This window comes from Xyrauchen texanus, chromosome 8, assembly GCF_025860055.1.
Source record: "Xyrauchen texanus isolate HMW12.3.18 chromosome 8, RBS_HiC_50CHRs, whole genome shotgun sequence".
NCBI classification, from domain to species: Eukaryota; Metazoa; Chordata; class Actinopteri; order Cypriniformes; family Catostomidae; genus Xyrauchen; species Xyrauchen texanus.
Window position 1 is genome coordinate 35,594,696 of NC_068283.1, and position 26,798 is coordinate 35,621,493.

Consider the following 26,798-nt stretch of genomic DNA (forward strand, 5'->3'; position numbering starts at 1 on the left):
GTATGCCCACCTCCCATGCCGGCAACACCGGTTCGAATCCTGCTCGGAGCGGATCAAGCAGGACCTGTTACATAAGCACTGTTGTCAAGTCAAGTCATCTGCCGCTGGGTATAAAACCTCTCCGGTAGCTCACTGCCAGACAAGTCAAAGTTAATCCTCATGCAAAGTATTTAAGCCAGTAAAAACACAGAGTCAGAAACAGATAACCTGTGTTTGTGTGATCTATCTGACCCTTGCACTTTTCTTAAGAAAGCACAATCAATGCATGTCTTTTACTTAGGCATCAGCACATCACTAGGAAACTAAACCATAAAAACAAAGACGCCGATAGAGAGAGAGAGACCGTTCAAAATAACCTCTGCGTGAGCATGCACAGATACATTTTGTGCTGCAGAAGAGTTCCAGGGATCCTCACTAATCCAAATTAAGACTGGCATATTATTAATATTATTAATATATTACCTCAGTAAGAATTAGTTTATTAGGCCATGATCTATATAATAAAGTCAGGCTACTCAAAGTGCCTGTCCAATAATGCAGATAATTGACTAGATGTATTTATATCTTAACTAGAAACATACTGATGTGTTTCACAGTGTGACTTGCAGCCAGGTTTGGCACACGTTTGAGCTTCGAGCAACATACCGAAAGAGGTTTTCATTACACCCCATGTCTATGTTTATCCAACTCTAATACTGCTCATCTGATTCCACTATCAGCTGATCTTTCAGCTATTATTAGCTGGAACTATTTATACATTTTGTAATATGAGTGTCACATCAATGGAATGCTACAGGAGAGATATATAATTATTTTCAAGGCAGAAAGAATTTGGGAAATGAGCGTTTATCTTGACTAAATAATCGGACACATCTTTATTTATAGAGTTGGTGTCACAAGTTATATTGTAGGCTACAAGATGACAGTGTTTTTAATTTTGTATCAATAATACAAGTTGTAAAAAAATATAAGGAAATCTAAAAATGGGTTTCATGTGGTAACTGTGATAACAAATACTTACTGTGTAACATCTAAATGATTTTGTCATTTTAAGGGTTAAATCAAGTAGAAATTGATTTTAAGTTGCACATTGACACTCTTTTACATTATGAGTAAATAATAAGCACCTCTACAAATTAATTTCACAGTATGGGCATGTGGTTCAGTATTAATAAGTAGGCACTCTTAGATATGTAGCTAATTGCACAGTAACATGAATACTAATATAAAGTGTGATCATACATTTACAATCACACTAGGTTATAAAAAATGAATGAATACGATATCATTAAAGGGATAGTTCACCCAAGAATGTAAATGATCTCATTATGTGCTCACTCTCATACCATCCCAGATGTGTATGACTTTCTTTCTTCTGCAGAACACAAATTATGATTTTTAGAAGAGGATCTCAGCTCTGTGGGTCCATACAATGCAAGTGAATGGGCGCCAAAATTTTGCCACTTCAAAATGCCCATAAAGGCATCATAAAAGTAATCCATATGACTCCAGTGTTTTAACCCATATTTTCTGAAGCAATATGATAGGTGTGGGTGAGAAACATTGTTGTCATTTTTTTGCTTGAATTTCTTCTCCCTGCCAGGTAGGGGGCGATATGCATGAAGAATGTCAATCACCAAAAACACAAGAAGAAGAATAAGAACGTGATCTGTTTTTCACCCACACCCATCATATTGCTTCTGAAACTATGGATTTAACCACTGGAGTCTTATGGATTACTTTTATGCTGATTTATGTGATTTTTGGAGATTCAACATTTTGGCACCCATTCACTTGCTCTGGGCCAAAAGAGCTGAGAAATTCATTTAAAATCTTCATTTGTGTGCAGAGGATGAAAGGAAGTCATACACATCTGGGATGGCATGAGGGTGAGTAAATGATTAGAGAATTATATTTTTGGGATAAACTATCCCTTTAAGGCTTCTGGTTTTAGCTATAAAAACATCTCTCAGGAATAATGTGATCTGTTCGGTTTGTTTGAAATAGTGGTTGTTAATACGTTCTATTTATCTACCCTACTGATTAATGACTGACTTTGTTATGATCTGGCAACAGATAATAAAAAAAATAATTATGTGAAAAAAATCTCAACTGATATCTATTTGAGACATGAGTGCACCATCATGAGTGATTTTGCTAAAGTAATATTAAGTAAGTGGTCCCTGGACGAGTAATTCTCAACCTTGTTCGTGAAGGCCCCTCAACATATGTATATCTCCCTTCTGACATACCCAATTCAGGTATTGGACTCCCCACTAACGAGCTGATGAGTTCAATCAAGCGTGTTTGATTGGGGAGATATCCAAAACAGGGTTGATAATCACTGTACTAAAGTGTTTATCCACAGGGAGGAGCAACCAGAGCAGCGCTCTAGATACTAGAGCTGAGAGAGCGAAGACAACGCTACGTGCGCTGCATGGAGACGCTCAAACGCCAAGCGACACTTTTAGTCAAATTATAGAATAATTAAACATTCGATTGTTCGCTTGCGCAACATTACGCAGAAACGCTACTTTGCGTTCGAATTCATTGGATATTCGCGCTGATGATTTATTGAATTCGGTAACACTAAGATGATTCGCTACACTGCGATCGAATTTAGTTTATATTCGCGCTGTATTTTTACTTAATTGTTTTGTACCTAACCTGGACTGCGCTCCGGTAGAAGTTCGTTCTGGAAGTGTTATTATGGTTCGGATGTTATTGATATTATTATTACACTAAAATAAGCAGATAGTTGTTATGGAGATCTCTTACGGAGAAAGGTTGGAATGCAGGGACGCTGATATGTAATGCAATAAACTGCGATCCAAACTGCAAGGGTGTCTACTACAATGTCTCAGGCTGAAGTTGACATGGCTGGTCTTGGCTTCCCGAAGTTAGCTGCGGGTTTTGACGCAGACGTCTTCTTCCCAGCGCGCCTGCCGCCGAGACGGAGGAGACACTCGGCAAACTCCAGGAGACATGCCTACAGGTTGAATAAACTCCACACCGTGGATATAGAGCCTCAGGAGAGCACCGCACCTCTCACGAAAACTCTCTCGTGGTCAGCTGACAACATCTTATCAGAAAGCATCAACGATGAGAAAAAGACGGACACTTTTCCACCAATGTCACCTGTCTCCAGCTCCCCACCGGAGACCCAAGACTCGGACCCGCGACCAGCTGAGACCTGGAATGCCGTGGAGCCCAGCGTACAGGATATCGATGCCAGCTCTGAATCCTCCGATGAAAGCACGCAGAAGAAGCTTGTTTTGTCACGGGCTCTGTTTGAGAGTAAACGCGAGCAGGATGAAAAGGATGAGGTTGAGACGAAAGCTGTGGCGACCTCACCTGATGGAAGGTTCCTAAAGTTTAATATAGAGATCGGAAGGGGGTCATTTAAGACCGTCTACAAGGGCTTGGATACAGAGACCACAGTGGAGGTTGCTTGGTGTGAACTGCAGGTAAGAAGTCAATGCTATGCAAAAACACCTGTTGCATGTGTAATAGCTAAACATCGTGTATGTCACTTATCAACTGAAATATTTTGAAATCAGAATGAGTTTTCATTCAATCAATTGATTGAAACATGAATTAGGTGCAACTGATGTCCCATACAAAAAATGACCATGGTAACTATATAGTGGGGTGGGGTGGGGTGGGGGGGGTTATATATGTATTGGATGGATCACTTTATCTAGGGTCAACAGGTCAGCCAATTCAATGAAGAATTGCAGGAAGGACCAGAGCAGGTGTTTTAGTTAGGGGTCCTACATAGACACAATGCTATTATGATAAAGGGGAGGTTTTTCAGGAAGGATGTAGTTAAAACAGCAAATATAATTGATGAGATAAACATTGAGAATGTCTGGTGTGTCTGCAATCAACCGATCTCGTATTGCCCTGTGATGAATTGATGAATGTATTACAGTAGCTGTTTGACTATTAGTTATTAAATGCATTCTATTTCTGTGTTTCACTAGAAATTATAGCAACACTGATGTCATTTATTATTTTGCAACGCAACAGATTGTTCTCATCAGCATGTGACATTGTAGTCTCATCAAGGCAGTAGTTCGACCAAAAGTCGGATGTGGTCATGCTGCAGAATGACACACTCCAAATGCATTAAATCTCATATTGCTGTAGATTTCATCCTTTCAAGTGAATAAACTCAAACAAGGAATGACTCAAAATTTTGCAATTTTTTTCGGTCTATTATAAGTGTTAAATATAGAGAAGTTAACCCTTTTTCTTTCAACTCAGGCAAGTTTATATAAAATAAAAAAGCATGAACTTTCCTCCAGTTTATTACCTGTATGTTTGAGGTCTCAAACAGTGTTGATGACGTGGAATCACGTGTGTGAAATCTGCTGGATTAGACTATCTGTTGTTCTGACTTCATAAAAGCTCTATATTTATCATATCTATTGTGAAGCAAGACTGTCAGGTTCATCTTTAATTTTAGGTGTATCCCATACCAGTGTGCAAAGACAATTGTCAAAAAAAATAATGTTGTGACAATAATAACCAGTAGATGGCTGCAGTTTTCTATGAAGCTCCTACAGTACTGTGTAGTCTGGTTACTTTTGTAACCTAATTTTATATTTGATCACAAGTTATGCATTTGGATATACAGTATATGTTCACATTTTGTTTTTATTTATTTATTTTATTTTTTTTCAAATTTCAGCATTTTAAAATTGTTTTCAAGTGTCAGTTTTTCAGTTAACAGAAATTAACTGGGGGGAAAAAAAAATGAGTGTTAAACAGAAGAATCAGAATAAACATTTAGCAATTTCAAACTTTCTATGGCAAATTATTTTTTTGCCAAAATGTTCAAGTCAGTGAGGTGAACAGCAATAAATGTGTAAAAAGTAAACAATAAAATATAACAATAAATAATGATGCAATGTCTTTATGCATCCATGCATCCGTAGCAGCGTATAGTTATGATGGCATGTACCTTGCAGATGGATTTTTTGCATCATTAAATGGAGAAGCTGGGCTTCCAGGTGGGATTATGCCAACACACCAACAAGCACCATCTCCTTTCAGGCATTATTGCATCGGCTACAGCAAGTTTACCTTTCACTATGGTGCGGCCGGAATCAAGTTGCATTAGCAGCATGGGAGACCTGGGTTTATATCCTGCTTTGAAACCAGCAAGTAATCGTAAACTCGCTGTATTGCAGCCTGTACAGCTGAAAACAACTCACTTCACAACTCGCTTTTGGGGTCCCTCTGTGGACAGTACACATGCAAAATGGAGCTCACACTTGCCCATACAGCCATGACACTTACCACTGTGGCCACTGGCGGCAGTGTTTTGCATTTCCATAAGCACAGGCAGATTTGAGCTAAAGAAAATTCAGTTTCCGATTTCACTGTGAGATCAGTCTGTGTAACAACGTCTACACTGTCACAGTATATTACATTTATTAGACATGATCACTAAGATCATCTGGGCTCTCATTCTTACTTGTATATGTTTTTATTGACAAATAACAGTACCAACTAATAGACACAATGTTTTGTGTACCAAAACCTAGAAGTTTTTTTAGACACTGGTCAGACAAAGTTAGTCACAATTCATATGTTTTTGTAATATCATTCTTCATTGTGCAGGCACATATCACTATTGTCAGTTTCTGTCAGCAAGTGTCCACAGCAAATAATAGAGGAGTGCTTCTTCAACTATTTTCTTCTTTTTACTTCATTTACTTTGATATGGCAAAATATAGGATCTGGGCATAAAATTGGAATGGAAGATTAAGACTTTCTGTGAACGTAGCCTGAGGAGGCACTGAATCTTCTGCTGACAGTGCTCTCACCAGCACACTGAGTCTCTCTTTGTGCTTCCAGGGCATGTAGCTCTGCATGAAAAGAGTCAAATCTGGAAAAATGTGGGAATAGTATACTCTCACTTAACTTCAAGTTTGCCAGACGTATTAGTGAAAAAACGGACCCAAGTAACATAAAACCATCAACGTCCACAAAAAGCCACATACCTCAGTTTAGCTGACATGTACAGGGAACCGTGAAGTTCAACAGAAATTTTCAGTTGAAATTCGACTGGTTGTAACGACTTATGGCAGGCCTGCTAAGAGGGATTTTTATTTTATAATGACTGGCAAATAACTGAAAGTTTGTCTTATTATAGGCTACAGTGAACGACATTACTGTACAGAAAAACATGCAAAAACATTTTTTTACATTTCATTACTGTACAGAAAAACTATGATTAAAAAAAACTGAGTTTATTATTATTATTATACTTTGTTTTCTTTTTCAAAGTATGAGTACTAAAGAAATTGAATGCAAACATGAAATTGAATGCAAGCAGTCTAGTTAAAGATGTTACTGTACTGTACAGCAGTAAACCAAAACTAAGTTTGTGTGTGTGTGTGTGTGTGTGTGTGTGTGTGTGTGTGTGTGTGTGTGTGTGTGTCTATACAGAAAAGACTTAAATAATCCTACTGGAAATATTTACTAAAGTTAAGAGTATCAACTAGCCCCTATTGTTGCCTGTTCATGTGGAAATTTACACTCCCGATTAGTCCTTTTCTGAATACGTCTGAAATTCAGCGGTTTCTACAGGAGTCTACTGGTTGGGATAAGGCTATTGTTGTGCAGTGTTGTCTTTCTTTTTGTGAAAAGGATGCTTGTTGATCATGTTATGGCCAGAGCAGATGTTTTGTGACTTTCCCAGACTTCCAGCCCCCCAGACTTTTACTCTGGACATGTTTAGCCCACACAGTTTTATCTGAGAAAGCCATTCCTCAGCGACCATTTATCCTGCTGTTCATTTTCTGTCAGCTTGCCTCGCCTCAGAATGTGCTGTTTGCTGTCTATTGCACACTCATCAGCTAATCCACTTGAAAGAATTGTTCTCTTTTTCTCCCAGTTTGCCTTGCTTAATTACCTTGGTAAATGGTGGTTTGGAGGACCAGAGCTGCCATGGTGACTGTGGATAGTGACCACCGAAGATGGCTCACCGCTTTGTGACAACGAGATACTGGCTTTGCTTTGTGGCTTAATGCTGCTAATGGGATTGACTGAAGTGCCTCGTGTAATGATCTCTCTTTCACTGAGGCTGACGGCTGACAAAAGGGGAGAATAAGACTTACTTAACCCACACAGCTTGGCTTTATTGCTGCCCATTCACTGCATGTCTAGGAATGGTTCTTATCTGTGTGAAAGACACCATGAACTCAATAAATGCATTCAAACCATGCAATTGCGTGGGGCCCCTGACGGCACAAGTAGGAAATATCTGCAAAAACCGCTTGAGGGTTGACATGATGTTCTGGGTACACACATGAATGCGCTGTTGTCTGCGGTCTCAGAGCGGTTCACGAAGCCGCCGGGTAGGACTTTGGGTTCGGGTTTGTAATCTCTGAAAATAAAATATACAGGCCTTCTGAACTTGTTTCGCCCACGCACGCTCACTCACACTGATAGGCGCAAATGGATGAGGGGCCGTTCACACTGAAATGTTTTTGCGTGCTTCTGCACTGTTTTCTATGCAAACACGCGCTGGACAAATGTCCTTGACTGCTGCACAACGTCTCGCTGTTTCTTCAGTGTCTTATGTAGGACTGGCACATTTTAAACACTGTCAAGTTATAAATAACTTCAGATTTCAAAAACGCATGTCGAGACACCTGCGTTCTGTTTCATTTGTTGCGCTGTGTCTAGACTGTTTTTAGCGCAGGTGTTACAAAGATTTAACGTTCTGAACAAGTTTGTAAAGAAGTGACTGTTACAATGTTTAACATTATTTCTGATTATTCTGCACCAAGCAATTTTCAGCGCTTGATAAACGGCCATGTTTGTTTTGGTTTTTTCTTATGCTCTATTGTGCTGAGGGGCCGCCGTGGCTTGTATGTTTACTGTTACAATACTGTAACTAATGTTGCGTACGATGCTTAGCCTACATAAAGCCTTTTGCAACATGATGAACAATCCACTGCAGCATTAGAATATAAGCTCCAGGTTAAAGTAATTAAGACAGAACTATATTACTATTGTATAAAACCAATCCTCAAAGTAATAATACTGTATAATATTATAATGGTAATCTGGACAAAAATAAATAATTGTTGGTATATAATATTAATATATACCGTAAAAACTGAATTTCAAAATTTTACTGAGTGAAGTAGGCAAGGCAAGGCAAGTTTATTTATATAGCACATTTCATACGCAATGGTAATTCAAAACAATAAACTCATGCACATCTTTTGGGATGTTATGCTATTTTGATCCTAATTTTACAATTGTTAGCTGTAGAAAATAAATAATGTTGGTATATAATATTAATATATACCGTAACAACTGAATTTAAAAAATTTTCTCACACACACACACACACACACACACACACACACACACACACACACACACACAAAAAGTGTTTTGTAAACATATATGTAGGTAAATAACTGGAAAACATGGATTAATTATCTTTAACTAGATTTGTATTTCATTAAATATTTTGAATGTACTTGGCTACAATGGCTGATAGGAAGAATTAAATATTTTTGCAACATTTCTCGAAATGGGGCCCTGGCTTGGTTGGTTGCTTGGGGCAGTCAATGAAATGCATTAACTTGCAAGCTCAGTGCTCTGCTCACTATTGAAAATTTAGACTAAAACACGTTTACATAAAATGTGTAGTTTACTTGGAGGCCATGGCCTGATTATGTAAACGTGCATTTTTTTTTTTTTTTTTTTTCTTTAAAACTTATTTACTGATAGACCATAGTCTGATTATTATCTCTCCGCCTCATTTCTGCTACTCACTGATTAGAGGCTGAGTGTGCTGTGGCTGTCTTGTTGTTGTCTCATTCGGGTCCACATGGGCCAGCTGTAGGGGCTGATATTGTATATCCTGTGGGAGGGGGGACAGGGGAGGAAATAGTAGGGCTGTGTATCAGGTGGTTGGGCCAGATAAAGATAGGATTTAATTGACAGACCGGATGTGATGTGGCCATTGGCCTCCCAAACAAGGGGGGAGGGCAGTAACAAGTGTGTCTAAGTGTGGAACAAATGGCCTTTGGTGTGTTAATAGTGTTAGGGGTATAACAATAACAGTTATGACCTGGACCAGATATGGAGAAAGAAGACCAGGAGTCGAGGAGTACAATTTAAAAGAGTCAAAAATGTACTGAAGTATAGTCTGCAGTGAAATTGGTAGAGCCAGCGGCAAAGTCTCACGAGGAGATCGAAAAGCCAGCTCGTACCTTACACAAAATCTTACATCAGTTATACCATTTGCAAGGACGTACATTCCATTATTTTACTCCTGATTGGCTAAAAGAACAAAGTCACAACATATAGATAGTTAAATGGCCTATCAACATTAATCAGCGCACTTGTCGTCCGCGCCCGAGATTTAAGTCTGAAGTGACCTCGCAGATGGTCGCGGGGCGTCTTCGAGTCGGCCTGGTGTGCATCCCTGGTTCAAAACCTAGGTAGAAGGTCAAACGCACACACAAAACACTGACGAACGACAGTCCTTCTCTGGGCACAAGACAGCTAGAGCACACATTATCAGGCCATTTAAACCAAAACAGAGAGATAAAATATTCACTCCTCGGGCAGAGGAGAGGGTTGAAATAACATACATTTCTTCCCTAAAGAAATAATAATAGAAAATCACACTTCTACTATTCAGGTAGTATTGCATAGGACTTTAAACCATATACTTAATCATAGAAAAGTAACGATCAAACACAGAACATATGTTTAACATTCTCCCTGCCCCCTCTCATCACAGCTAAGCTTATCCCCAAAGGACCTTCAGACTACGGGCAGGACAGAGAGAGAGACTCTGGAATGTTCCTAAAAGAGACTAATTAACATTCAACACACATATGATTCAAAGTATATTTCAGTTATGCATAAGAAAATAGAATTGATTATGTGATCATGCATATAGTTTATTCATCATTTTATTAAAAAAAGTTAAGCAACAGAATATAGATAGATATTGATATAAAAGGATATATATATGCATTGATATATCTGAAGAGCCAAGGGATTTTGACCCTCACCCTTCAATAGCAAGCTTGGGTCAGCCAGTAGGTGTGTACATTTTACTTATTAAAAAAGTTGGATGTAAACTGAGTTTAGTGTGAAATTACTTCCTAGCTAAAAATAATGGAATTGAGTTGTTCTAAACCTGGGTTCAAATTATGCTTCCACTCAAAGGAGACAGCATGTTCATAACATGCTCCTTTATCCTAAAACAGAATTTTTTATTACAGAATTTTAATTTTAGTGTTAAATAACCCTGTAAATACATAAAAAATAAAAAATATAAATTTAGATTAATTCATTTTTCATTTGTTTGATATTTGTTTTGATACTTATATATATATTATTATTATTATTCTTTAATTTTAATAATTTGTACTTTTTTATATTGTATTTTCTTTATAATTTGTATTTAACGCACTTTAAATTCCCATTGTGTATGAAATATGCTATATAAATAGCCTTTCCTATACTTTTGTTATTTAATTGTTGGTATGATTATATTAATATTCTACAAGGTGGTGGGGGACTTTTCTTCTGTTTTTTCTTGTCCAGGTAATCAGGGCAAATGTATTTTTAGGATAAACTCAGGTTGATCTAAACGAAGAAAAAAAAAATGGTTTAAAACTAACAAGCCACCATTTATCTTTCAACATCATTTTCACCAACACTAATAAATAGCATTCATGGCTGAAGTGCATCATATTTATTTGGACTTATTAGAAAAAATAGCTGTAGGCTTGCCTCTTTTTAAGGATGATTAATTCAGAAAATTCATTCCCTGCCAACCATTCATCTTCTTTCTGAGCTGCAGGCAGCACAAGAGTTTACCAAAGCCTGTGGCTCTTGATTATGTAATAACTAACCTGAATGTCTCTTGAGTTGCTTTCAAAAGCCCAAATGAATTGCCAAATAGTCACTAGCTTTCATCAACCCAAAATGTCATTAATCTTCTCCAGCATCTGAAAAGTGATTTTTCTTCAATGTTAATGTTTGCACACTTATGAATGTGTAAGTAAAAATGACAGTAATCCTTGCTATTTCTACAATAAAACAAAAGTCTTAATTCTGATTAATTGAGTACAACTTCAAAATTTCTTCAAATTTGCTGCAAAACAAATGGATTTTAATTGCATAATCCTGCTCATTTCACACCCTTTATCTCACATAAGAAGTCAGACATGAAAAACACTCGTGAAAGGACGAAGGGCAACAACAGTTGGTTACAAGAAGGTTTGTTGTACCAACACATCATTAGTGGATTGAGACCTTGTTCTGCTCTTGAATGGCACTCCTCCCTTTTTGTCATTCCAAAGACATGATAAACAAAGGCACTATTGGGGTGCCTATAGCACAACATATTCATTTTTGCAGGCAAAGAGCAGACTGCAACTAGCTCTGTTCTCTGATTTTAATGTAGTAGTGCCACTTCCATACATTTTTTCCTTTTTTTTTTTCTTCCTCTTCTAAAAAAAGCAAACATCTGCATTACGTTTAAGCATTTATTGTTGTAAATTATAAATGTTAAAAACCAAAAGTTTCAAAAGCAAAACCACAGGACTTGATATATATATTATATATAATATTATATAATAATAATATTAATATAATATTATATGTGTTCAAATGATTTTAGTGTGATAAAATAGCTTTTTGATATTATTTGTGTAAAGTTCTATCCACTATCAGAAGCTTGTTGTCAGGATGACAATGGCGCTAAACCCTGAAATCTGGTGAACTCAGTAACGTAGGTAAATCGTTAATTTTATCACACTAAAATAATGTTAACACATAATGTTTACGTCTTATAGCTATACTTGTGAAATGGTGTTTATTTTTAAAATAATTTTTATCCATCCATCTTCAACCGCTTATCCGAAGTCGGGTCGTGGGGGCACCATCTCCAGCATGGGGCCCCGAACTTCCCTATCCCGAGCCACATTAACCAGCTCTGACTGGGGGACCCCGAGGCGTTCCCAGGCCAGTGTGGAGATGTAATCTCTCCACCTAGTCCTGGGTCTTCCCCGAGGCCTCCTCCCTGCTGGACGTGCCTGAAACGCCTCCCTAGGGAGGTGCCAAGGGAGCATCCTTACCAGATGCCCAAACCACCTCAACTGACTCCTTTCGATGCAAAGGAGCAGCAGCTCTACTCCGAGCTACTCTCATGGTGTCATGGTGACTCACCTCAATCCGGGTGGCGGAGGACAAGTCACAGTTGCCTCCGCTTCTGAGACCGTCAATCCGCGCATCTTATCATGTGGCTCGTCGTGCATGTCACCGCGGAAACTCGCAGCATATGGAGTATCAGGCTACTCTCTGCAATCCACGCACAAGTTACCACATGCTCCATTGAAAGCAAGAACCACTAATCGTGACTATGAGGTGGTTACTCCATGTGACTACCCTCCCTTGCAACCAGGCCAATTTGGTTGCTCAGGTGACCTGGCTTGAGTCACTCGGCACACCCTGGATTCGAACTCGCAACTCCAGGGGTAGTAGTCATCACCAATACTTGCTGAGCTACCCAGGCCCCTGAAACAGTGTTTATTTAACATTTATACACTTGCCCCATTCACTGCCATTGTAAGTGTCTTACTGTAACAGCAATTTTTGCAGCTTTATGGTCAAAATTATTCCACAAATTCTGTTAAGCCCTATTTGTATTAAACTCAGAATTTTCCTTAATGTCACCGTTTTCATGGCTCTGAAACTCATCTTGTTTTTTCACCTTTGCAATTAAATGATTGCAATTACAATTCAGTACAATTCAGAGTGCAATTCAGTATGAAAATATTATACAGTTGAAGTCAAAGTTTACATACACCGTTGCAATATATTACATACACCGTAGTCACAATTCCTGACATTTAATCGTAGAAAACATTTCCTGTCTTAGGTCAGTTAGGATCACTTCTTTATTTTAAGAATGTGAAATGTCAGAATAATAGTAGAGAGAATTATTTATTTCAGCTTTTATTTCTTTTACACACACTTTGTTGGTATTTGGTAGCATTGCCTTTAAATTGTTTAACTTGGGTCAAACGTTTTGGGTAGCCTTCCACAAGCTTCTCTCAATAAGTTGCTGGAATTTTGGCCCATTCCTCCAGACAGAACTGGTGTAACTGGAGTCAGGTTTGTAGCCCTCCTTGTTCGCACACGCAATTTTCTATCGGATTGAGGTCAGGGCTTTGTGATGACTACTCCAATACCTTGACTTTGTTGTCCTTATTCCATTTTGCCACAACTTTTGAGGTGTGCTTTGGGTCATTTTCCATTTGGCAGACCCATTTGCAACCAAGCTTTAACTTCCTGGCTGATATCTTGAGATGTTGCTTCAATTTATCCACATAATTTTCCTTCCTCATGATGCCAACTATTTTGTGAAGTGCACCAGTCCCTCCTGCAGCAAAGCACCCCCATAACATGATGCTGCCAACCCCATGCTTCACTGTTGGGATGGTGTTCTTCGGCTGGCAAGCCTCACCCTTTTTCCTCCTAACATAACGATGGTCATTATGGCCAAAGAGTTATAATTTTGTTTCATCAGACCAGAGGACATTTCTCAAAAAAGTAAGATCTTTGTCCCCATGCACACTTGCAAACTGTAGTCTGTCTTTTTATGTCAGTTTTGGAGCAGTGGCTTCTTCCTTGCTGAGCAGACTTTCAGGTTATGTCAATATTGGACTTGTTTTATTGTGGATATAGATACTTGTCTACCAGTTTCCTCCAACATCATCACAAGGTCCTTTGCTGTTGTTCTAGGTTTGATTTTCACTTTTCACACCAAACTACGTTCATCTCTGGGAGACAGAATTCATCTCCTTCCTGAGCGGTATGATGGTTGTGTGGTCCTTTTGGTGTTTATAATTGCGTTCTATTGTTTGTACTGATGAATGTGATTCATGTGGAAATTGCTCCCAAGGACGAACCAGAATTGTGGAGGTCCACAATTTTTTTATGAACTCTTGGCTGATTTCTTTTGATTTTCCCATGAAATCAAGCAAAGAGGCACTGAGTTTGAAGGTAGGCCTTAAAATACATCCACATGTACACCTCCTATCAGAAGCTAAACGACTAATTGTCTATAGGCTTGACATCATTATCTGGAATTTTCAAAGCTGCTAAAGGCACAGTTAATTTAATCTTCTGACCCACTGGAATTGTGATATTGTCAATTAAAAGTGAAACAATCTGTCTGTAAACAATTTTGGAAAAATTACTTGTGTCATGTACAAAGTAGATGTCATAAATGACATGCAGAAACTATAGTTTGCTAATATTACATCTGTGGAGTGGTTAAAAAAATTAGTTTTAATGACTTCAACCCAATTGTATGTAAACAGTAAGTAGTCTTCACAGTTGGTTTCATTTTAATTGGTGAACATTCTAGCAATGTAATTCAAAGGGAGATTTTATTTATTTTTTATTTTTTTTAAAGATTAAAAAAAGTATAACATAAAAAAAAAGGATAGCACACCAAATGATAAAATGATGTACAAACTTAAGTTGGAGTGGAGCCTGTATATTAAGTGATAAAACAATAGTTTCTGTAGTTGCAAATAAACTGTTTACTATCATTCTTAAACACTCAAAATAGCATTTCTTCAATGATTCTTCACAAAGCCATTGAATAATCCATGTTCATTACATTGAGCTATTCATCGGCATCTTTGAGATGATGCTGTGCATGATCTTCAGACAAAGCTTTTATGACCTGAAGAAATTAAATCCAAAAGCCTTATGAAAACCTTAACAGGCCTTTTTATGTTGATAGAGATTGCAACTAATTAGACTGAACCTTGATGACTGCCACGGTGCAGAGAACGATTCAAGGTATTATAATGTAACTCTTAAGGTGTTTTCTGTATCTTGGCCTTGGCCAGTATGAGTACACATAATATCTACCGATTGTATCTATTGTATATACAAATAAGGCTTTAAGCCCCAGTGGTTACTTGAGACCTTCAACCTGTTTGTACTTTAAACACACATCCCTGCCCTTGTAACTCAGTGGCAACAAGATTGAGTAAATGAACAGGTACATGAAAATATTTTGTCTTAAGGTCTTCACATTTAATGCATAAACTCTACTTTAGAGGCCATTTATGAAAGTGATACAGGGCTGTGAGATTATGGGATGATACACTACAGGTGGCACTTGTAGCCTTGGTGTGTTGAATGGTTGGTTATTCTTGAGACCGACACAGTAACAGAGTCTGGCAGGTTAATACATTTGAAAAACTGGAAATAAAATCTTTCTTGCAATTGAGCTCACACTGACTTCTGTACGAAGTATCATAGACAAGGTTAGCACTAGTCTCAGCCTCAGACAGCATGCCCATGGATTGCAAAGTAACAGGTTGATACAGTGACTACTTTTACATTGACACCAGAAAGCGGCTTATTGCGAGACAGTGATGTTCCTGTTAATATGCACTGTATAAGCGGTGTACTCTTTACTCTTGTATACATGCGGCTCAATCAGTAAATGGCTTTCTCATCAGCAAGGTAATATCCCCATGATGCTTGTGTAAATAACAAACATGGAATCCAAAGAATACTTTGATATTTTATTCTCAGTTGCTTCGCTTTATTTCCTGATATTACAGAATTATTGCTGTGCTTGTTCCATAGCTTTCTATCACGACCTGTAGAGAAGTTGCGCTGCAATAGTGGTGTCTCTCTGTTATGTCAAACTCTGTGATTCCACTCGTATACTTTACCTCATATACAAGAACGTGATTTTTATATGTGTTTTTTTTTTCCACTGTACTCCCAGAAATGTTGAATTCTTTCCACTGTTTGGACTTGTCGTTGGGCTATGCCGTTTGTTATCTGGTCTGTTCACGCATATGCACACTCATTAAAAACCTGTACGTATGCCACTTATGCAGGCCCTTACAAAAATCAAGAGTTAATTTTTACATGCAAATTAAACTTGCATAAAATTGTCCATTGTAGCCAAAGGTTCATCACTACAGGGCAAAGAGCTGCAAACGTCTACAAAACATTTGTGGCAAATCACAAGCTCATTTGCATGGGAAAATAATGAGTGGCATTTTTGCTGCTAGTCTGCCAGAACTCTAGATTTTTTTGTAAGGGTTGTGGCATCTTTGAAAGATATTTAGAGTTTTGTTGGAGGCGCTATGTAGCAAGTTAACTAGACTTCCATGAACAGAACTGTATATTCTGCATTCAGATCACAGTAGACATTTTTCACTTCTCCATTTCTTTGTCTTCTGTTCACATAGAAGACATATTCAATCTCCGAGATATCGCCATACTGCTTCCGAAATGTAATTTACCTTAAAATCAACCCCCTTCAGCTACCCCCAACACTCATTTATTTTCTACAATTCAATTGTTGTGCAAAATTCAGATTTCAGAAATAACTTCCTTTCAATTCAGGAGTTGGAATTTTTATTGGAAATGTCCCACAGGAAGTTGAATTGAAATTGGAATGATAGCAAGAGGATTTACTGAATTGCAGTTCAAAGAAATTCAAAACAGTCACTACACAATTCCATTAATCCCAGACACATTTTGTGACAAATAATTACATTATATATTTGACCAAGTATGCCTATTTGTTCCCTTATAGGTAGAATTAAATGTTTACTTTTCTTTTTAACATTTCTATAAAAAAAAAAAAAAAAATCTAAACTTAACACAGCCATGGAAATGGTCCACTACGTTGTTTTCAGATTTTATATATATATATATATATATAATACACATTTCTAAAGGTGGCATTTCAAACATTATTACTTTTTTTTTTTTAATACTGTAAAAATATATGTTTGCATAACTTAAATGTGGTTTGCATTGAATTTGTTTTGTTGAATTAATCTATAAAATTTTAAGTAAATTGATTTTTTTTTTTATATTACTTGAATATGTTAAATATTAATTATACATATTTAACAATTACATATTACAATTTTTAAAACTGTCAACTTAGTCCTATGACAATTGCTTCCTTTACATTTACATTTATGCATATGGCAGATACTTTTATCCAAAGTGACTTACAGTGCACTTATTACAGGGACAATCCCCCCAACCTGGAGTTAAGTGCCTTGCTCAAGGACACAATGGTGGTGGCTGTGGGGCTCGAACTGACAACCTTCTCCTTTACAGTTTAGTGCTTTAGCCCTCTACGCCACCACCACTCCGCTTCCTTTATTAACATAATTTTAAACTTCAGTATTCTGAGCATCTCATGTACATTTCTATAAACGTATTTTTCATGGAAAGTGATGCGCTTGCTGTCTTCAACCAATAATATCACATTTTTTGTTATCACATGGACACTTATGTTGGAAGATTCGTTGGAAGGTGGTTAGGGCTTTATCCCATCTGTCTGTACTAGTAGCTGTGGCATATTGTTTTTGAGTAAATGATGACAGATTTGTCATTTTTGGGTGAACTATTCCTTTAACTCTTTCAGCAAAGGCCTTGCATCAATTGGCCTCAGGTTATACGTACAATATTACACTGAGTGAGTAACATAACAATAGATGAATAGACCATGCATACCATGTGATTGTAGATGTCAAACAGTAATTGTTGTTGAACCATGAATATATTAACACTCCCTTCCTCTCAACAGATAATAATATAGCCTACTCAGAGTGGATTGAAAACTTTGTACACAGAATCTGTAACTTTGTGTACTTTGATAGCAGCTAAAAACCAAGTGACTTCTGTGTATCTTTTATAATTATGCCATATTTTGTGTGATCGTACTCCAAGACCTCGCTTGCTTACAGTAACATCTGTATTTCAGTGTAAAAAGTGTTGTAAATTCAAATGTGTAGAAGTCAAATAAACTGTCAAAGGATACTGTAGATCTGTCACATTTCAACTGGATCTCTGAGTATTTCTGTCCTGACCTTAGTAGACCATTGCGTTTTTTTTACATATTTTGACACCTTACATATGCAATGTAATCTTGGTAGAGGCTCTTTACATTACAAAGTAATATTCTTTTTATTTTATTTTCAGTAAAGTAATCTGATATTAATCTTAGTTTGTGGGAAATCCAAGTAAATGAAACTGACTTATGGGACTAGTCCTTACAGGGATAGTTCATCCCAAAAAATTTAATTCTCTCATAATTTACCCTCATGCCATCCCAGATGTGTATTTCTTTTTTCTGCTTAACACAAATGAAGATTTAAGTAGATTATCTCAACTCTGTAGATCCACACAATGCAATGTGATCAGACCTTTGTAGCACCAAAAATCACACAAAGGCAGCATAAAAGTAATCCAGAAGGCTCCAGTGTTGAAATCAATATCTTCTGAAGCGATATGATAGGTGTGGTTGCGAAAATATTACTATTACTATTAAGCTCCACTTTCACATTCTTTTTATTTTTGGCGATTCACATTTGTTCATACATATCGCCACCTACTGGTTGGGGCTGGTCAAAGATGGAGATTTGTAGTAAAAAGGACTTAAATATTGATCTGTTTCTCACCCAAACCTACATATTACTTCTGTAGATATGGATTTAACCACTGGAGTCTAATGGATTACTGTTTTATTGCCTTTATGGGATTTTTGGAGCTACAAAGGTCTGGCCACCATTCACTTGCATTATATAGACCAATAGAGTTGAGATATTTTTGTAAAAATCTTAATTTGAGTTCAGCAGAAGAAAGAAATTAATTATCATTTGGGCTGAATAAATTATGAGAATTTTCATTTTTGGGTGAACTATCCCTTTAAATGTAATTATTCTTAATGTGGCCGCAAAATAAACTTTAAACTAATTTAGCTATCAGATATATTAACTTGCATGAATAATCTTCTTTAATATTCCACAAAAAAATCCAAAGCCCTATTTTTGTTATAAGTAATAATTCAACTGTCCGGACTTGTCTTTAGACACATGCATACAAACTCGACCCCACACATGCAAACACACACAAACACACTTTGACATGCAGACTTCCTTTGATAGTGTTTGTTCTGTTGATCACACTCTGCAGTCCTCCTGTATGATTCAATATTGATGTAGTTGGTTGTGTGACCATGGCTGCCCACTGTTTTGTTTCTTTATGATTTGACAACAACAGCTGTCTTCCATGGAGGGTGAGAGTTCACATTCTGCTTTAATACTCAATTAAAGCACATGATCACACGGGCACAGATTAAATATGAGCAGTATACTGATACCCATCTGAGTCCTGTGTCATCAGAGATCATTGTCACAGACACAATTTATGGGTCATTTTGGGCCATTGCTTATAGCTTTTTGCTGAGAATTTGAGTGTTTACTCACTCTTGTGTTGTTCAAAACCAGTATGACTTTCTTCTGTGGACCACAAACGCATATGATGGTCATAATATTAGTCACAGTCATCATTCACTTTCTTTACATATTTTTCCATACTTTGAAAGTGAATGGGGACTAAAACTAACATTCTATCTAACATCTCTTTTTGTGTTCCATGGCAGACAGAAAAGTCAAACAGGTTTCGGACAACATTAAACTAATAGTTCACCCCAATCATTTACTCACCCTAATGCCATCCCAGATGTGTATGACTTTCTTTCATCTGCTGAACTCAAATGAAGATTTTCTGTAGAATTTCCCAGCTCCTTTGGTCTATACATTGCAAGTGAATGGGTGCCAAACTTTTGAAGCTCCAAAAAAATAAAGTCAGCATAAAATTGATCCATATAACTCCAGTGGATAAAACAAGTCTTCAGAAGCGATACGATTGGTGTGGGTGAGAAACAGATCACTTTCACATTTGTGTTTTTGGTGATTCACCTTCTTAATGCATACTGTGTACTGGGCAGGGAGATTAATTTCTGTCAAAACATCAATCTGTTTCTCACCTACGCCTGTCATATCACTTTTGAAGATATGGATTAAAACACTGGAGTCGTCTGGATTCATTTCATGATGCCTTTATGTGCTTTTTGAAGGGTCAACATTTTGGCACCCATTCACTTGCATTGTAATGACCTACAGAGCTGAGATGCTCTTCTAAAAATCATAATTTGTGTTCAGCAGAAGAGAGGATGTCATACACATCTGGGATGGCATGAGAGTGAGTAAATGATAAGAGAATTTTAATTTTTTGGTGAACTATGCCTTTAAGGTGAGATGGTGCTCTTGCACATATTTAAAAATCCCATCTCGCAATACCAGGTTTGAAGTCAGTGGTGTCAGACGGCATTGGTTTTTGCATGTCTTGTGATCTTGACATTTTTTAAATAGAGGTCATGTATATGACCTCACATGAGCTGTTTTGATGTCTTGTTTTTTTGCCATAGTTGCCAGTGGCCATATGTTGATTCTCAGTAAAGAAGTGCTCCGAGTTATGGTGCTAATGAATGAGTCACTCCATAGACGAACTGTTCATTATCTTGACCAGTCACAGAAGAGATTAGATTACTGATGACTGCCACTTGGACTTGAGTGTGTTATTCTACTACTGAACAAAGTGAGCATACTACCATACTACTATTACTGTGTCCGATGTATTCAGTATATATACTGTATACGCAAATGTCTGCATTTCCCAAAATACAGAGAATTGAGTATTTTATCACATAATGTAATGTGCATCACTCAACCTTCCATTTCAAGAGTGAGAAATAAACCAAAAGTATTTTTATTGTAAATTCTTAAGGCTGAAGTTTGTCATTTCTGCACCCCTAGTGTCATCAATTATCACTGTCTTCAATCAGATTACAGAGAACTCCCCCATCATCAATTGATTGTATAAACTGTTCTTAAACAGTCCCGCCCCAAACATACACAATTGGTCAAGCAAATGTTGCTGTGTCATGCTTGACTAATTGCTCTAAAAAAACTGAGAAATGTTTTGATTGTGCCCCAGAGCAGGTCAAGTGCAGGTGGACCTCTCTCCATCTTTGCTGCCTACATAGCGCCGGGGAAAATTGCGATGTATAAAAAAAATCATATAAAAAATGTTGACTTCTCAACATTGGTAATGTGTCCCACATTAACATAGCTACTCTTTGTCCCACATTTAGTTTGTTGGAATCCGAAACCGAGTAGGGGGGCAGCAGCAGCGTGATTTATAAATTACTCCAAAACGTTAAAAAGAACCGTAATGTTGGAGCTTATCAATACTACGGTCTTTAATAATTTAGCACCGGAGCCCATTAAATACCGGGTTTTGGTACCCATCCCTACTTATAAGGGCATTTATATCTATCTATTATATTGATATCTTATCTAGTCAAGTGAACGTGCTAACGTTATTTAAAGGTTAAGCTAGCTAGCTGCAGTTTTATTTGCTAGTCTACACTAGCTCCTCGCTTTTGCCATGCTTTTGCCACATTCACTTTTTGCCTGTCATACCTAAAAGAAACTTGTCCACCGCCTCTCTGCTTCTATCGTTCACTTTTGCTCTCTTGTTTGCTCGCTTTTCTTTTTTTGTGCCCCTGATTTTAGCCTTTGGTGAGGAATTTTGACTCTCTAGTCAGTGTCCGCATTGCACAATGCACATCGTGTGTGTTCTGCACATCTGATTGGCCAGGTGTTTTGACCAAACCATTTTAACAATAACAGCGGGGGATGGGGTATCAGAATCAGGTGACAAATTGAAATGTGTTTTAATGATAAAATGAATGTATTTGTCATGTAAATGCATATGATTTCTATTTTCGGTGATATAAGTCAGTAAGTAAATTGTTGTACTTGATCCCATTAAGGGTCAACTATAGACCTTTGCATGGGCCCCCCTGGGCCTTGGGCCTGGGGTCATCTGTACCCTTTGACCCCACCTGATGGCGGGCCTGCCCCAGAGCTATAGTGTTGCACTTTTAGATAATATCAACCTACAATGGTTTATTCACAGTTGCTCTTTTTAGCAAGATAATCATCTATCTCATAATTTCACTACATGAACGGAATCTGACTCAAGCCTTTTCTAATCAACAAGACAGATATGAGTCAGACTCCCTAATAGCGGTCTGCAATGACATTAGTCTTGAATAAACCCATTACTATTATTGTATTCACCGCAGGTAAACTGTTAATTGCTTTAAAGCTCTTCCAATTGATTTAGATTGATGACCTTCATTTGTATGAGGTGAATATGACCACATCAAACCCTCTGTAGATAAAGGTGCTTTGATTTATTCTGATTTGCATTAGTTGCAGTTCAAACAGTTCAGGAGATAAACTGTTTAAGAGATAAGTTTATGACCCTCCATGAGAGGAATCTTTATCTCTTATTGTTGGCATTGCATCTACAGCTGAAGTGTGTTAAATTTTCAATGTTAAAGTTATTTATCATATCTAGGCTTGTCGCGATTATGAAACAACCATCTGGTCACGGTTATTTATAACTCGATTATTGGATATTCTAATTCCAATCACATTTTAATGCCCAAATAAGGGAATTTTAAGCTAATATACTGTATAAATGCCATGAACAGAGCATTTGTGTGTCATCGTCCACGGCACCGACCGGCAGCGCCAAACTCCTGCAAAATATAAATGAACAATATTGAATTTGAAAATGTAAAATTTACCAAAAATTAACCTGACCAAAAAGAGAGACATATTAATTCAAAGTCATTTGAAATATCTAAAACATATTTAAGTTTTAAAGCCTTAAAATGAAATCTCATATGCCTTTTTTTTATTTATTTTGTTTTTGTCAAAGAATTTTTATTGTTGCAAATTGCATTTTTACATTTTATACCACCCCACCCACCATATAAAATCCTACCCAATCCCAACAGAACAATCCCCAATCAGAACAACAGGACTTACATGTATACACATATATATATATATTGTACATACATAATTGAAATGATAAAAAGGGGAGATAGAGAGAGATATATATATATATATATATATACCTCCACTAAATCCATGTCTAAGGTTTGTAAATCGTAAATTTTGTATTAACTGTTGCCATTTTTCAAAGAAATTTTCGCCCCTACCTCTAATATTGTACTTCATTTTATTGTACTCTAATATTGTAATTAAACCTCTAGTATTAAACTTAATTTCAAGTAAAAAAAAGGCAAAATCTTTGAGCCAAACTGAAATAGAAGGGGTTTGTGGGAAGTCCAATATAACAGTATTCTGCCCCTAGCGAGAAGAGATGCAAAAGCCACGACGTCAGCCTGTCAACGGCTTAAAGGCTGAGACTGCGATGAAACACCAAAGACTGCAATCAAAGGGCTAACAACTAACTTGAACCCTAGGATGTCAGAAACTATTGTAAAGAAAAAATTCCAAAAGTTTTGCAATTTGGGACAAAGTACAAACATATGGCTAATGTTACATGGTGAAAGTTTACATTTATCACACAAATCTGAAACATTGGAATATATTTTAGAAAGTTTTGTCTTTAATTTCAATTTAAGTTTAAATGCCTCTTCCCATGTAGACTTTGTAGGCAGAGATGGAAACCCGGAGAACAGAGACACAGTGCCTAATTTGAAAATAACGAAATAAGTGAGAGGGAAGCAGATTAAATAATGAGGATAATTCAGAAAAACTTGCAAACACATTATTAATGAAAAGATTCAAACCATTTCAGACTTTTCTTTTCCCAGAAAAAAAATAAAATACGGATTCAGAAAAGGGAGGATGAAAGAGATGATTATGTATAGGAGCCGTGGTTGATGCTGAGGTAAATTTAAAATGACACAGAAAGTGAGAGAATATTTTGAGAGAAGAGCATACTATTGGGTTATCCGTGTAATGTGAAAGGGACAAGGGGATAGCAGGGAGAGATGTTGAAACACAACACTTATCTTCTAAGTGGCACCATGGCAAAGAGGAGGCCTTTACCAGAACACCAATTTCTGAATATTTGCCGGCCAATAATAATACATAAAGTTGGGTAAGGAAAGCCCTCCACTGCCCTTATAAAAGAGGAGATTAATTGGTCTATGTTCTTGAAGAAAGATTTGGGTAGAAACAAAGGAATAGCTCAGATGCTAAAAGAGAATCAACCTTAGGGAAGTTAATATGACCAAGAAAATGGTTAATTTCCTCTGAATGGTCAGAAGTTTTGTACAGAGAGGAGTAAAAGTTTTTAAAAGTCGAATAAATCTCCACAGGATCTGAGGTTAGTGCACCACCGGGCTGTGCAATTTGAGTAATAAAACACGAAGCCACTCGGCTGCGCAGCTGGTGGGCCAGGAGTCGACTGACCTTATCCCCATATTCATATTATTTGCCACGCATGTGTAACAAAAGTCTCTCACCTGTGGATAACAGATTGAATTCTGCCTGCAAATTAAGCCTTTGTTTATGTAGCTCAGGAGTCTGGCTATGAGCATATTGGTCATCTAAAGCTTGAACATTATCAGATACATTTTTAATCCTATTCCTCTGTACTTTATTAACATTAAGAGGTTATCTGTCCTCTTAAAAAATCCTTCAAAGTTTTCCAAAGTAAAGAAATAATAGATTGAATCGGTCTGATTAGTAAGGAGAAAATCATCTATTGAATTAGAAATATATTCACAAAATACTAAATCAGATAGAACCAAGGAATTGAACCTCCAGGGCGGTCAAGAAGTGCGATATGAAAATAAAAGAATGTCAAGACTTAGAGGGTGTGGTCTGAAATAATGGGCAGATATTCAGAATTTACAACCTGAGGAATTAGAGAACTATTGATAAAAAAAATTATCTATATGAGAGAAAGTTTGAAGGACATATGAATAGATTGAATATTTTTGCTGTGGGTTTAAAGTGTCTCCATGGGTCAATGTAACCATTCTGAACCATAAATTCTGAAAATATCTTTGACATAGCAGAGGGAACTTTAATAACAGTACTTGATTTATCCAAATCTGGATCAATAACACAGTTTAAACCTCCCCCAAATATCAAAAGATGTGTGTTTAGAGCTGGGATCTTTGATAACAAATTCTGAGCAAAAAGGGTATTATCAAAATTTGGGGCATATACGTACATTTACCAAAACTAATGGTGTTTGTGAAATTTCCCCTTTCACAATTACATATCTAGCATTCACTTCAGAAATAACATTGTCGATAGAGAAAGGCACAGTCTTATTAATCAAAATGGCAACTCCTCTAGACCTGGAATCAAAGTTGGAAAGAAACATACGTGATGTCCAGCGAGCTTTGAGTCTGCATTGGTCCTTGAGGCGCAGATGAGTTTCCTGGAGGAATACAAAGTCAGGTTTTTGTAGTTTTAAATGTGTCTAAATTGTGGATCTTTTAATGGGACCATTCAATCCTTTCACATTCCAACTCTGGAATCTATCTGAGCTTCTGGTATTGTCCGTCAAGTTAGGATAATATATAAGTAGAGAGGAGGCCACAAGCGAAGGGAAAAAATGGGTTAAATAAATAAATTGGGGGAAAAAAACATCCACCATCCTTCCCCCCACCCTACCCTGAACATCACCCAATTTCTTATCTCCATTCCCAAACAATGGAGGCAGAACACCAAAACTCTGGAACATCCGATGCTTGTAAACCATATCTATTCACATCTATGTCGAATGAAGTCACTCCTGAACATATGGAGTAACATACAAAACATATATTTGCCTAAACACCCTCGGTTAATAGTTATCAGTTATCAGAGTACAATTGCTTATAAAATTGTGTCCTTTGCATAATTATCTCTACAAGATACCAAGGATGTTGAATACCATTCGTTAAACCATCGCTGTGCTTTTTTGGGGGAGTCGAAATGAAGCTTCTCATAGCCGAGGTCAATCAGCAGGCAAGCGGGGATTTTAAGAGAGAACCTCACGTTCTTCTCACGCAGGCTGTTTCTCACAGCTGTAAATGTCACCCTCCTTTTAGCAACACGAGTTGAAATCAGGGAAAATTAAGACCTTATGGATCTGATAGAGTTTGTTCCAATTCAAACACCATACAGCCTTCTCTTTGTTGTTAAAGTAGTGAAACCGCAGGATCATCACTTTAGGCCTTTGATTCTCCCGTCAGCCGAAGGCGCAGGACCAATACGATGCGCTGTATCCAGCAGCGGGGGAGTTGGAAAGATTTCTGCACGTCCTGGAAAAATTGTGGCATGAAAGTAACCGGATCGCTCCCTTCTGTTCGCTCCGGTATGCCGATGACCTGAAGATTTCAAGGCCGAGAGAGTGACTACAATGCGGTCGCTATAGTCATTCAAGTGCTGATTAAGCTGATCAATCTGCCATCCTTGTGACTCAATGCTCTATTTAAAACTCAAAAGAGGCAACAACTGGGGAAAGGGCGGAGTCAATGGCTGCTTTTACCTGTTTTGCGATGTTAGATGATAGCTCGAAGATCAGAGCGGCACAGAGATTTTCCAGATCCAGCGGCAGCATGTCGCCATGACCCTCTATCGCAGTCGCTGACTATTTAAGTTTCTGTTGCCTTTCAGAAGCTATAAACCTTTCCAAGCTACAATCTTAGAATGAGTAATTAATATTTGTAATATTTTATACATTTCAGTTTATTCTGATTGCATTTGTCACATTTCTGACTTTCATTCTTAAACTGACCTTTCATGAGAAAAAAAATCTTTATCTCTTATTGTTGACATTACATTTCTATCTGTATTGAATTTTGTGTTGTTTCTTAGAACAATTGGCATTGGCATTAAATTCTGTCACTTCCTGTCATGGTGACCGTTAACTGGGGTTAAACTGTATCTTGGGGCTTCAGTCAAACATCCCTGTATCACATTGTGGAAGGAAGGGATCATGAAATCGTCTGCTATGACGTGTAGCAACACACTGAGCTGAAGCTC

At 37.3% G+C, this 26,798-nt stretch overlaps 1 protein-coding gene across 1 annotated transcript in view; it reads left to right on the plus strand.

The window, feature by feature from the left end:
- The first annotated feature begins 2,443 nt into the window (after positions 1 to 2,443).
- The window catches only part of LOC127648439 (serine/threonine-protein kinase WNK4-like), a 74,909-nt gene continuing 50,554 nt past the window's right edge, over positions 2,444 to 26,798 (plus strand). Inside the window, exon 1 of the mRNA XM_052133114.1 lies at positions 2,444 to 3,467. Within this exon, the coding sequence (XP_051989074.1) occupies positions 2,856 to 3,467 (612 nt within the window). The 5' untranslated portion in view covers positions 2,444 to 2,855. The remainder of the gene's footprint in view (positions 3,468 to 26,798) is intronic.